Here is a 14,814-nt window from a genome sequence, read left to right on the forward strand (position 1 = left end):
TTTACCGATCATAACTAAAGCAGTGTAGCTTGATTTTAATGTGAACACCAAATTTCGACTTAGTAGATTATAATGTTGTAACAGATTACGTGTTTCTCTCCTCCACATCTAGTTTCATGCCATTTTAAACATCCGTTCAAAGAGGATCTGTGCTCGTTTCCTCCCCAGGGATCGATGACGTCCGCCCGCTCACATCGTTTGCGTAAACTGACTGCATGTCACCTAAAGGGTATATTTAAACAAACATGCAATGTCATTGTGACATTCGCAAGAGTACTCCAGCTAGGTGGAAATAGATGAGGCCGATCCATATACTGATCTCTTCCTAGACTTTATCTACAATTTCGGAGATTTTTTAAAAACGCATCTTAGGGAATGAACAAGTTCATAAGCCAGTAATTAAATTAAATATTGAGTCTTCTGCGTTGCACTAAAAGTCCTCCGCTTTCATCATACTTTTCAAACGGATAGATATACAAAAATTGTGGAAGAGTGTTAGTCCCTGTTGATTGTGAAGTATCTCGAACTTGGTTAATGCGAGGTAGTTATACTGCAGCGCTCCGAGACTTTCCTCAGCATAGTAAGACATAGTACTTGTGTAGGGCACGTATTTCCGGTATACAGTAGAGATTGGGGCTACGGGCGCGGGCCGAAAGCCAGGCCGCTGGAAGGCAGGCACAATGGCGGAGCCTTTTGATGGTTCGTTACCAAAACCGAGGGTTAACCAAACAAATAACGTATTACAACATAATTAGTATTTCAGTACTTACCTTCCATTGGTCACACACCTGATTTGAGATTCAGTATCTAGATGCCTAATTTTGATTTTACCTATCGAAAGCCACTCCACTCATAGCTTGGAATTCATGATATGAAGACAGTGGAAAGAGTTCACATATGTCCTTTTTGGGAGTGTGACTGAACGACTTTAGAATTGGTTTATTTTGGGGTTGAATAGAGAGTTATGTAATGCTACCGCTTATGCATTATAGCTCTATTCCGATTGCCGCATTTTCTATTAGATTTTCGGAATGTTACATTTCGAGATTTCTTCTAAAGGTTGGTCAAATATGTTAATTTCTTGTTTAGTTCCAGTTAAAGTTTTAATCCGACTTATTGCTAATAATGTTTACCACTACAACGCCGACAATCCTTATGCAATTGAATCCAGTCATTACTCTTGTAGACATTGCATTTTATTCAAGTTTCAAACGAATACGTATTGACTGTCCTGTTTTTTCTGTTCACAGCAGCATATCGGTACTTGAGCCAGGTAAGGTGTTGGCGAGTGCAGTTGGACTAAAACTTGTGTTGTGACACATCTGAGTGCTTGGTAGAAAGTAGTAAACCCTGCTTACATTGTGACGACAAATTGCCCGTCAATGGTACTCAATAAGTGTGTAGGAAACGCCTCACGATGACACCAACGACAATTAAAGTTTTATGATTACAGTAAAATGATTTTAACAATAGCTAGTTTCCTTCTCCCAACCGACAAACTGACTTTTTTCCTTCATTTATGTCTTCGGATTTTATCGTCGCTCCACAGAAGTTACTTGGATCCGATCTACAAGGGCTGTTTAAGGAAATTGTTAAAACTGACATATGCGAGAAACGGTGGGCTCTAAACTCTGTCTAACAGCTGCTGAGGTCATAGGCCGCATCCATTCCTCTAATAAAAAACTGCCAAGCACTTCCCTTTTTCGTTATTGTCAACATAGATAAAAGTTAGTGTCAAAAAGCACTTATAGACGATGGAAATGCTCTTGATTGAGCAAAAATTTGTCGAGTGGTACATCATCTGGTGCACTATCAACGTATTGTGAACTACAATGCAGTGCAGAAAAATATGACAATGCGTAGCCTGTCCCTATGAAGGTGGATAAATGTTTGTAAGTGTAAGCTCGATTGGAAGCTTATCAAACGGGCGGTGCATTAGGCCTCTTAACCCACCAACTGTTGCTAGGTGAAAAAAAACAAATGCATATTTTTCATTTAAATGTGCAGCATGATAGCCCAGTCCACAAAGTCGGCAGAATGCATTTATTCTGGATGCATGCATTTTGAAATTGGCGTTCATGCTGATATTGAACTCAGTGAATCATAAATTGGTGATTTTTTCAATGTCTGTCATATTACTTTTGTTAACTGCTTAAATGCCTTATGCTGAATGCCGCCTTCCGATGCAGCATGTCACCTACGACCTGTCATGATTGGTGCCAACGAAAGTGTTACAAACTTGCTGTGTAACTGCGCAGATACTGCTTACTTCGGAGCTATGCTTAAATTCACTTGAACCTTTTATAAGAGCTTTATTGTTAATAACACGACTGTGACGGCACTTTAATGTCTTCGAGCAATCGCTCCACCCACTAGTGCTTTCGGCGACCCAGATAAAAGCATACCCTGATCGGTTGGGTGCGCGAGTTGCATAGGGGACCAGCATATCTTTTAGTAGGACCTATCTTCCACTCATCTATGCAAATAAAGCAGCGGGGCCTCAGAGGTTTCCAAATAAATCAACTCATTTTTGCGGCAAATTTACGCTTGCATAATATTCGTTATTTTTACAACAATTTACATGTAAATTACAAATGAGATATTTACAGACATAAGCATAAGCGATTAAATAGATTTGTAAGTAACTGTATATAAATATATTTACATTCATTGAGAAGATACAGCCGTAGCACCCCGAGTCCTTCCTGAGGACGAAAGGATGCATACTACTCGGGCAGAATATGTATTGTCTACTTAAAGACGGGCTTGGGGCTACTGCCTTGGCCTAGAGAACAGGCCGCTCGACAAAGGCACAATTGCGGAGACCCAAAATGGCCTCTTTACCAAAACTAAGAGTTAAACAGACAACCAACGGATTGCGGAAGACCTGGTGGCTATTAGTTTGGCCCGGAGGCTATGCTGTCCAGTAGAGGTACTAAGGTGGGATCTTAAGTGACTTGTTCAACCAAAACTAAGAGTTGATCAAGTGATCAAAGTATTGGAGTAGCAGTTTGGATGGTCTCTTTGTCTATTAAGCGGTGATGCTATTTGTGCTTTTTCTATCAGACTAGACGACTAACATGATATTTGGTGGAGGTCGATTAGTTCTTGAACAGATATATTAACTTTTATCTCCATTCATACTGATTGAAACCGTTTACAGGACTTTACATATATCCTGCCATTATGGTGGCACTAAAAAAGCAACCATAACATGAAGAGGTGCGGGAAGTACTTTAAATAAGCTCCCTCTAAGATCTTTGGGGACGCATACAAGTTGTACAAACTCCATATATAACTGCCTACTTCCGCATTAGTCTGACAAGGTTTTCCCTTTGGTCTCACTTTTACGATTCAGCCCCTGTCACAAGGGTCGGTTAGCACATGTTTAAAGAAAAAAGCGCTCATCGAGACTTTAATGAAGATGAAAGAAGACCTAATATTTTGGTAGAATATGTTTTGCCTACGTACGGAAGGATTATGGGGCTACCGGCATGGTCCGGAGGCCAGGCCTGAGCCCTCGGTGGTCCGTTACCGAAACCCAGAGTTAAACAAGCAATCAACGCATTACACATACCTTAGGGGTGTAGAATAGGTATTTTTAGGATGTCATGGCTACTGTAGGGGATTCATTTTGACAGATTCATAGTAATCTTTATGAAGGAAAATCATCTTTTGTGTTGCCCCGAATCGTTCAAACTGGTATTCCTCTTAGTGGCGTTGCAGTCACCTACTTCTTCTTAACCCATGTAGGACATGACACCGTAAAATTAATGGTTTTGGAGGCAACTCCCGAGTTAATTAACTCGAATCTAACTGATTATCTCCTAATAAGGAGCATGAAGTCTAGCTTGATAGGTGCCAACTAAAAATTGGCTTTCCTGTTTAGCAGCGCAAAATTATAAGTTTGCATTTCAATGACTAGAGATTTTAAGGAACCAATTTTCACTTCGATGGCCGATGACCTACAGAAATCACTTCTGTGGAATAGATAACGAGAGAGTTTGAACCTCTTGATGCACTTCTTATGATGCTCTTTTATCACTTGATTTAGTTGGGCATTCCGCAAAACCCCTGATTTTTGATCATAAACCGAGCTTAGTCTTAAGATGCATTCGCAGCAAACATTTGATCGAGTTGATTTACATCAGTTACCACGGCGTAAGTTGAGGATGTATTGCAAACTACCAACTAAGTTTATTCAGCAGACCATTGCCAATATTACCACTAAATAAACCACTACTGATTTGAAATACGGCATATTTTACAGGGGTTGGCATATATTCATGCTCGAAATATTGATGTTGGCCTGGGTCATCAAGGCTGAACAAAACGAACTTTGAAAAGCTTTATTTAGCAAGAACTTGTTGCTTACCTTAATTGACTTCTCAAGGAGGATCTGAAAACACTGAATCCCATTGGCGGATTTGACGCGGGAATCAACAGAAAAAGGTCCTCTGAGACTTTTGCTTCATTTTTGAATGCCTTTGCACAGGCTATCTTGGGTTTTTGTTACTTGCATAATCTTATTCACAGTCTTCTCCTTTACTACTGAATTCTTTGTCTACACTGCAAACCGGTAAAAGCTCACATCCTGTCTACTCCTAATGCTCTGCAAGTCATGCGAAAAAGGAGACTTATTAACTTGTGTTCATGAAAGTGGTCAGTAATACTCTTGAGGCGAAATCTCGACGCATTGTTCTTGGTCAACTCTTAACTTTTCGTCCAATTATGGAAATCAGGTTCAACTGTTGTCAGTGTGCATGAAAAATCCTTTCTGTGCTTCCCTCCCTTCACCGTCTTGACATCACAACATATGTTGCGTGGCAATGGATAATCAGCAGAAATTTTATTTGTATTCAATTGAAGAAGCTAACGATTGTTGAGCCAATACTTGCATTAGACTTTGAAAAGGCTTTTTTCCGAGATTATTAGTTCGACGCACAACTTAAGATAGGTGGCTCGATATTCCCCATTTTTATACATCCTCCTATTTCCAAGTGCTAATTGAACACCTTCAATTTGTTACGCTACCCCTCTCACTTCCTCTCCCCTAGGATATACTGTGATTTGAAATCTTAAAATCAAAATTTTACTAGTTCCACATGGCAAACAATAAAAATGAAAGAACTTAAGTCCACAGAGCTCCTGTTCCATGGAAAAGTATTTTGGGTTTAAGAAATCATGAATTCGAAGTCCGTGAGATAGTGATGCACCTTGAGTAAAATGCTTGGGTTTGTGCTTTGCCAACAAATCCAGCAATGAAATAACTTACTTCCTGTATTGCATACGACAAAACTATGCATCTAAAGAGCTGTTTACGCATCAAACCCTGCTTTTATTAATACGGAATGTGACCATAGCGACAAATAGTGACAGTGAATGGCCAGACTGAAATCACAACTTCAACGTTATGATAACTGCTTTTAACAGAGCGGAATTTTTCCACCAAGAAGGTCCTCGATGGATTCACGAAAGACAAGCATAAGTAATTCATGTAATTAGAGGCAAGTGTCTTTGTTTTCGAAGCTGCAGTAAAAAATCCACTAGATTGAAGTAAGTTCGTTTAGGTATAATACAGTAAAATTGGAGTCGGAGAGCAGGCCACTTTTACACTAGCGATGGCGACTTTGTTGCCGTTACTTTTTGATGGGATGAAGACATGCGGCACAAACACCAACGAACAAAATAAGCTACCCGGGTGAGTTCAAAGTTCAATTTTGTACGTGTGGCATTTTTAACTATTGTCTTAGAAGTAGCCTTGGATCAAATCAATGTTCATGCAAGAATTTTGATACTTTGGTTTTCAAGCGTAACATAACTTAATGAAGCCTGATTATAATTTGTTGCAGGATGAGCTTCTATAACATAGGTGCGCTCAATTATAACACGTTCGTTTAAAGGGTAAGCAAACGGTGAAGTTAGGGTCCTTACGTCTTGCGACTGACTTTGGTTTCCCTTTAGTTAAACGCCTATGAAGTACATTTGTAAAGCTAAATAATTATAAAACCACCTTAGGAGCCCTCAAACAATGCACCTTCCTTAATTCAACAGGTCAGTCAAATTTTGCATGATTAACTGGAAGAATCCCCTAAAATTAGGCGACATTAGTGGTGACGGTTATATTGAGCAACGATGGTAAACTCTAGCGCAGCCGCATAATCGGAGGAGAAATCACAATAAAGATAGATCAGTCTGAATATAATCCTTCCTGCCTTACTGTAACATGTTCTTAAGCGTCGTTTCACATTAACCTTCATTTTGTTCAAAAGAATGAATGACCTTGAAAAATCTGTGCTTAGTTTTATTCACCCAGCCATAGTCGAACAGTGTGGTTTTGGCTGATTTATTTTTCATTACTAATTTTGTTGTCTGTTTTGCTTTGTCAGTTAATCGCCTCTCAGATTACCACATTTCACTAGCAGTAGTCTTTCAAATCTTTGCTAGCTACTTACAAGTTTTTTTGCTCCATACTTCTGTATAGTGTGTTTTTATTTAGGTAGATTGCCCGAAAAACCTTATTTGAATATGTCTGGTATTAATTTCGATCTACTGCTAGAAGAAATAGGTGGTTTTGGGCGGTTCCAGAAACTAGCTATTGCGTCGCTTTCTACTGTGCAAATTTTTCTGGCGTTCGCAAACTTTGGTTTTGTATTTTTTGGTCATGCCCCAACCGAGTTCCACTGTGTTGAACCTCCCTATAATGTAACTGGTTGTCAACCACTTTGCAGACGATATGAATCTGAAGACGGATATTTCTCCTATACTATTGAGGTACCTTATTGTGTTCATCACTCTTCTTTTAGTGGCAACTCATATGTCACAGTAACTATCTCCTCAGACTTGCACAGATCGCCCACATGGCAGGCCTATTTTTTGGGGCCTTCACGTGTGGCGCGTTGGCGGATAGATTCGGGCGACTTCGTGTACTATACATTAGTCTTGGAATTATGTGCATCTTGAGTTTCATGACCATCTGGATCACAAATATCTCCTCCTTCTGCGTTGTCACTTTTTTACTTGGTATTTGTTGCCAAGGCTGTGGTCTCACTTCCTACACCATCATTCTCGAAACGGTAGATGAGAAGCACCGCGCTCTATGTGGCATCCTCGAACAGGTTTGTGTCATCCTATTAATATTTGCGGTGAATTTTCTGGATACACGTTGTTAGATATATGTATGTTATTTCAGATTTTTTACGCCTTCGGTATCGCTTTGACAGCACTACTGGCCTACTATTTTCTTGACTGGCGCAACCTCGCAAAAGTCTTTGCCACCTGTGGGCCTATTGCCTTTGTTTGTATGCTACCATTTCACATTGAGTCTACTCGATGGCTTTTGGTACAACCAAATAGAAGAGCGGTGGGTGTATATTTATCTCAAATTTGGTACAATAAGCCCTCACTTCCCTCGTATGCTAGTTAGTTCTTGACTTTTTAATCTCTACTTGGTAGAGATATTGTGCATGTCTTTTTTCAACCAATTCACCGACGGCAAGCTTAAGTAAGGTCAATAGATAATGCGCTTCAGTTGCCGTTGCAAGTGTTTGATCATCGGTCTCAAGTTTTCAATGAAACTATTTTACTAACTTTTAATAAGTAGCTGTAGTCATCTATTAGTGCCACCCCAGATGGTTTTATCCACGCCTTCAGTAGTTTTTTTATCACCATCTGTTATGAGCGACCTCTTCACGCTTTTAACATCACTTGTCTTCATTTCCTTTGATAAAGGCCGCTCTTAAAAACCTAAACTACATTGCTCGCATCAACGGGACCCTTGGGAGCACAAAATTGAACGGCTTGGGTGACGGGTCACGTATCACCAGTCTCCTTAAATCTTTATCGCATGAAGGTCTCCGTGCAACGGAAAATGTTGGTTTGGTGAAGGACACCGAACCACTTATTGACAACGTCGATAAGAAAGTGGTTGTGAAACAACGCTCTATTCAGCGGGAAGGCTGCTGCACACTCTGCTTACATCCACTGCTGCGCAAGTGGATGCTCATTTTTAGTGTCTCCTGGTATGTGTATATTTTCCGACTAAATTACTGTGTCAAAGGAGCACTTAGATCTAGTGGTTAAGGTCTTCCTCTCTGTGGCTCGTATTTTAAAAATCCAAAAACTTTGCCCTTCTTTGTTCCTACTTTTTTACACCTAATCTAATCAACCCTTGTGTTAATCAACCATATCTAGTCGCATAAGTATATCGACTGCGCTTAAGCCGTGGATTTTGGTACGGGATTACGTGGATGCAGTGGAATTAGTTATTTGAAGTGATCGAGAAAATTATTCGTATAGCTGAATCAGCTGATTTGTTAAAAATTTGAGGCTGTATAGATGACTGCACTCAAAAAATGACGCTATCAATCCATTTTATTTCTTTTACTATGGAATGATAAGACACTAATGCAATAAAACTATTCGCAGCTGTGTTTTAAGTGTGTTATCTGCTCTTAAATTATTTAGATATAAAACAGTTTTTCACGTTTTAAAGGCAGTGAGCTGCGTTTGGGTGGCCCACTTTGATCCATCTCATTGGTTTTGCTTGCGATTTGTCCCTCTGCTTACTATGGCCTCTGCAGTATGCCTGCATTCGTTCCGATGCTCGAAAGCTGCCCCGTTTTATTCTCATTCCACCGCGAAAGCATTTTTCTCTAGTCGTAAGCGGCAGGCGCTCGGTTTTTAGCTCTATGCTAATACGGTAATCTGAAACAAAATAAACGTCGACCTTATCTTTCACAATGATTTTCCTGATTTTCCTTGGTAAGTCTACATTCTCTTGCACAATGCGGACGTAGTGTGATTGGAGGGCGAAGGAGGAATTTGTCCGCGTCAACGTTTCCCCCGACTGAGTCATCCCAGGCAGAAGCAGTAAGAGAGCGACATCATCCCAAGCCTAATCAACATTCGTTACGCATTGTGCGCATCAGCGGGTGCACACCATCATACACGCACTCGCGGGGATCGCCAAAATGCCGAACCCACACTCTCCTTGGAGGGAAGTGAATGCGCCCCTTCTTTTGCCTAGAAAACGGCTTCACTCCACTTTTGTAGGCACCTTAATTGCTACTCCAAGTGCCAATCCGGGTGGGTTGGACTGATACCAGATGGCGAGGTAGGGAGCATGGCTTCGGTCTGTCCCAGATCCATATTTTAATGCCGGGTGGGCGGAGCCCCGAATTTGAGTTACAGCTGTCCCACGGTTCACTTAGCGCAGACGCATACCGCGACCTCTTTTCTATTGCAGAACGTGTATGTAGTGCATCTTTGCTTTTTGCTTACCACATTCGCTTGTTTTCGGGCGTACACGATGGTCGTGAAAGGGATGGTGTCTGTTGCGACGTTTCGAAAGAAAGGCTGTCGTGGAAGGTTGTAGTTCGCACCCTCATGCATTATCATTCCGTGGCAACTGTATTAATCAATTTTGTTATTCTGTATGTTCTTTACCATTTCGGTCATGATTCTTTTACCTGCCTTGTGGAACATGGTTTTCAGTCGGCTGAAATTGTTAGAACAGTCATGTAGATCATATTTGAAATGTTTATACCTCTCTTATAAACTAGACAATCGTTTTATTCCAACGTTTTCTTCGGTATACACTCCTCCCCAAAATCTGCCTCTTGAGTTCTTTTAATACCTGCTGTTGTTTGGCCCGCATAGGTTTAGCAATGCAGCAGCCTACTACGGCTCGACGATTGCGTCGGGAGAGGCCTTTACAAATCGTTTCCTTAGCTTCGCACTTAGTGGCCTGATTGAGATCCCTGGTCATTGTCTTTCACCTCGGCTTATGAACACGTAAGTAGAAACAAGTCTCTCACTTACACTACTTTGACGTGTTTACAGTCCTCGTGCGTTTTCCGCCACATGGGACCTCCCGTTCGACACTACTGAAACCACTGATTCGGCCCTGCAATTTTATTTGACTTGTTTAAATTTCACTCGTTATTAACGTCGGGAGTTTCTTTTCCAGTTCATACCGCGTACTTCGGTGTGCGTATAAAAATTGTGCAAATTTTCATGAGTGTTGAAGGGGGAAGTTCGTGCATTATTTAGGGATGTTCGACACGATTTTACAATTAGACACCACAAAATCGGCACTTAGTGACTGCTATAACTTTTGCCCTACAGTTAAGCTCTGTGAAACACAAATAATAATGACTTTCTGATTTTGTTTAGCGAGAGCTTGTTAGCAAACAAGATTAAGCCGTGAAGTCGTGTTTATGCTACCTGCGTGTTTAACCCATGTTTACGTATGCTGCTTTCGATGAGGAATTGATTGTCAAGGCGGGTGCACCGGTTTTTCAGTCCTTGTGCCAGAGATGTCACAATGTGCGAATCTGCCAAACCATGACAGTGCAGCCGAGTAAATGGACTTCTAAATCTGTTCGTGTGGACTTTGAGCCAAATAATGCAAAAACGTTTTGATAGGTAAAATCCTACGAAAGAGGATTATCCTGTGCAATAGTACTGAACTTTGCTTTTTATTTTGCGTTCTCTACTTTTGAAATCACTTTCTGTTTCCTCCAAACTTAGCCTTATTCCTTATCAAACGAATCGTTCCTTCTAGTGAGAATTTAAGTCAATGAGTTGTGTGAGACTAGCTTTTGCATCTCGTCCCCTTGAGTCCAAATGCAAGAGGTATGTTGTAGCACCCACTTTCGACTTTTGCTGTACCATTGTTGGTATTTTCTTCGCTTGTGTATGCTCTGGCCAGCCTTACATTCAAGCAAATCGTACTGGTTAGTTTGTCTTAATTAAACCAATGTTCTCTTGCTGTAGTACGTTTTCCAAAGTGTTTATCATGCTTCTCATATGCTTGGTTTGCAAGAAACCTTTTGGTGAAGATTCTAGAACCTACATCCCGATACCTTTCATGAGTGTACTCAAAGAAATGCAAAGTATTGTTTGTACATTTCTGCACAAAATGCAGTTCCAATTCTGATGTGAACAACTGGCCGATACAGTCTAAATGAGAGATTTTTGTGGCGATCTCAAGCCGGCCTTATTTATTGCTATAACCCAATAAAGTAGCTTATCCACAGCCTTTACTATAAGTACCGAAAATTCCATTCTAAAGCTTTATTAGTGGTAGCGTTAACTTAAATACTTTTCTGTTTGGTGCTTTTGTCACTGTGGTCATCGAATATCAAACCTAGGCAATATTGCACAAGGCTACAATGGCTTCCAGCACTAGGAACAGATTCCTTATTCACCTCTTCTGAATGATTGCATTGAGTATCCCGCTATTCTACCCCCGAGAACTTACTTCTGGTGGCGTCATTTGAGAAAATTCGTGGATTCAACTGAATTTACCTTCGTTTCCATGCACTTCAACTGCCTTTAGACGAGTTTGCGCTGAATGCACGTAAGAGGAAAGCTTGTCGTCATTGGAGGCGCAATATCGGCACTTTTGGCAACTTTCTCCATCAATCCACCGGTTCAGACTGCGAGTCTTAGTCCACTGTACACGTGATGCTGAAATGCATGCTAACATCTAATGAAATCCCAAAATCACAGTGGGATCGAATATGACGCAAATTGTACATGGCAAGCAGGTGATGAAATCGAATTCAATTTCGTCACAATAGCATTGTGAACTTTCCTTCTTTCGTAGTCGGTTTCTTATTGTTCACCTACAGCAAATGGTAATAAAATAGGACCGAAATTGGCTGCACAAGGAGGTTGACACGGTTGAACAGTAACCAGAAGATATGTGGTGAACCTGGTGGCACATCTACCAGTGGTATGCGAGTGCTATGGTTTATCCCCTGCGGCCTCGTTAATAGGATAGGTGGCTGCAGATTTGTACTTTCGGAGGCACTATAGGGATAATGTACGCTGCTAGTACTACACCTTTAAGGCCTTACGTGCTCTACTGGCTTATCGAAATGGTGTTCCTTCTTTTATGTGTATTTGATCACTTATAAAGGTGTTACTTCCGCAAATCTTCCCTTTAATATCGTTAAGTATTGCTAATTAGTTATTGCCTACATGGCAGTTGAGGAGCAAGTTCACAATAGACCTGCCACCAAAGAATTTACCCTTATTTATCTGTGGGACTTGTTGTCCTCCGAGCATATTCATTTTTATGCTTGGAATTAATGGCTCCGTTGCTGGATTTAGAGACATTGGGTTAGACACTAAGTATGGCATTCCTTTTTACGTCCACACTAGTTTCGCCGAAAAGAAGGCCTTTTTAATCCTTGGAAAAAACATTTTCATATTTAAATTAACTATGAAAAACATCAACATTCCTGTGTGCTATGGCATCTTCTGACGTCCGTGCATTTCCTTCCCATTCCTCTAAGTTGCGACTTGGCTTCAACACTTAGCGGTACATAGGTTGAATATTTTAATTCCCTTTTTTCCTGAAAACTTACTTTGACGAACTTGTGGATACCGAAGTAAAAGTAGGTGTCTGATGAGAAAAATAAACTTAATTATTTGTAGGTATGAAAAGCAATCCCATTCAATAAACCGTGGAAGTGATTGGTGGCCGCGTGTGGGAAATAATCCTCGTCCTTCCTCTGCTCTGACGTCCCGATCCCTTTTTGGCTCGCAGAAGCTCGAGCGCTTTGCCCCGGAACACTGTTTTGTCTTTTTCCATGAAAAAATTTGCACATAGCGAATGTTCCAGCGAATTCGTATTTGGTCAAGAGAAAGGTTATGCAACGGGGTGTTACTTTTCTCAAAGAACATGGTGGATGATTAATCAGAAGTTCGTTCACTTCTGACATTTGCACAGCGCGTCTGTTTCTTTTTTTTTTCGGAATGTATATGTATTTTTAATTTTCCATATGCATTAGTCTTTTAGAGACGTTAATGAAAGATATGCATCTATTATGGTAATTGCATATGCCAAACTACTTAAATGTCACGTTTACGTGGTTTTGGGTCTCAAAAAGCATGGGCTTGTTATTTTCTTCGGTCAAACCAAAGTCACATACAATGCGCTATCTGTGATTTCTTCAACTGGGTTTACTCGTAGAGGCTTATTACCATTCGTACAAATTTAAGTAATTTCTATGGTATAAATTTATGGTGTAGTTCAACCTGTGAGGTTTATTAAGACACTAATACGTAACCTTAATCTGCACAGCAGGTCATTCGCATTCTTCAATTCTTTTTAATGAAACATCTTTTGCCGCTTGATATTTATTCGTATATTCGCCGATCGTTTGAGACTAGAGTATCAGGCTGGGTTGTCACACCCAACATGCAGTCCGATTGGCGCTAGTTCTCTGGTCTAGGGTGGGCTGTAGCTCTTCGAGGCTTCCCTGAAGACGAAGGAAGACTTAGTATTCGGGCAGAAGATGCATTATCGACGTATACTGGGACTTGGGGCTACTGGCATGATTCTTAGGCCAGTCCACCCGGCGAAGGTACAATGACGGAGTACCTAAGTGGCTCCCTTACCGAAACCGAGAGTTGAACAAACAGCCAACGCATTACATAGACTCTTAATCTCGTGAACTTTCATTACACTTTTATTGTGTATTTCCGGAGTTTTCCAATCAGTCAATTGAAATGTGGGAACCCGCCTTTGGTTGACGTAAACAACTACTCTAGGTGTTTCTAGTTACTCCAGTTCTTTGAAAGATCGCTTTACTCAGCTATCTATTATTGCCGCATCACCAAACAATCTAAGAAACGACTGATTATAGCTCTACTTTAGGTAAGCCACTGATTGTATGCAAATTCACAAGAACTGTTTATCGCCTTATCTACATGACTCACTGGTTTACAAAGTTGGATTTCAAATTAATTTGCAAATTTTGGACCCCTTTTCTACGTCGTTTACTTGGACACTGGAAATTGTCACGGTATTGTAGAATAAACAGAGGAATAGATGGTGAAAAGCTCTTATGACACTATAAAATCTCTTTGAAAGCTAGCTTAAATTAATTCCCTACGAGTGTTTTTTTTCATCTCCTTAACTTCGCATCAGTGACACTGGAGATATGGTGTTGCTTCATTTCATTCGCATGAAGGTAATAATATCTGCACAGCATTTGTGTTTTCACAGGCAGTCAAAAGGCTACAACTACGGGTTCATCACTTGTGCCGCGGTCTTCAGTCAAGGGAGTAGAATTACTTGGTTTATTCCCATTTTGCTGCAGAAAAGCTGTTTCCGACGTTGGGGACATGCATCATAAAAAATAAACTGAATCACTTGGTACAAGGTCCCGTGTTGACATAAAGATTGTACGGAAATCCTTAAATCTTTCCAGAATACCATTTACTTTTTAGATGTGGTCGCCGCAAGTTCCACTCGTATCTTCAAATCCTCGGTGGTACATTCTTTTTATTGGTACCCCTAATGGGATCTTGTAAGTTTTTTACTGCCACATTTTTTCCAAGGAAAAAAATCTACAGTTACCTCATTTGTGTCATAGATTTTCTAATCTTTTGCTGAGGATCTTTTTTCTATGAAGTATTTATAACTAAATCCCTTACAGCAATTTATTACTCCACTAGGGAAGCATTAATAGTGTGCTAAACGAAGCTCGCGACCACGTTCTCACTTTTGGCAATTCTCCAATCTTTCGACAGCATGAAGGAATTACGTTTTTGTTTCGAAATTTGGAGTTATTAGCCTGTGCCACTTTTGAATGAGCGGGTTATGTAATTTTACTTTTATGATTTCTTTCACTGAAAAGTAGAGAGCGGTAGCAGCATTTGAAGGCGAAATTTTACCCATGATGATCTGCACGCTCCCTTAAATGTGAGTTCATCTATTAGCTGCTGCTAAACACTGGCATTTGCTAACAAGCAAATAACATCAGTTTTGCCCTCTCCTTGGCGTGCTTTCAA

At 40.5% G+C, this 14,814-nt stretch overlaps 1 protein-coding gene across 1 annotated transcript in view; it reads left to right on the top strand. All coding sequences in view use genetic code 11, as the record gives it.

Moving 5' to 3' along the window:
• Positions 1–5,621: 5,621 nt before the first annotated feature.
• The window catches only part of EGR_00301 (Solute carrier family 22 member), a gene marked incomplete at both ends in the record, with an annotated part of 17,339 nt that continues 8,146 nt past the window's right edge, over positions 5,622–14,814 (top strand). The window contains 9 exons of the mRNA XM_024489550.1: positions 5,622–5,701; positions 6,504–6,774; positions 6,807–7,118; positions 7,193–7,363; positions 7,732–8,021; positions 9,055–9,115; positions 9,145–9,434; positions 9,661–9,795; positions 14,251–14,330. Of these exons, the coding sequence (XP_024356228.1) occupies positions 5,622–5,701; positions 6,504–6,774; positions 6,807–7,118; positions 7,193–7,363; positions 7,732–8,021; positions 9,055–9,115; positions 9,145–9,434; positions 9,661–9,795; positions 14,251–14,330 (1,690 nt within the window). The remainder of the gene's footprint in view (positions 5,702–6,503; positions 6,775–6,806; positions 7,119–7,192; positions 7,364–7,731; positions 8,022–9,054; positions 9,116–9,144; positions 9,435–9,660; positions 9,796–14,250; positions 14,331–14,814) is intronic.

Source organism: Echinococcus granulosus (genome assembly GCF_000524195.1).
Source record: "Echinococcus granulosus chromosome Unknown EG_S00001, whole genome shotgun sequence".
Lineage (NCBI taxonomy): Eukaryota > Metazoa > Platyhelminthes > Cestoda > Cyclophyllidea > Taeniidae > Echinococcus > Echinococcus granulosus.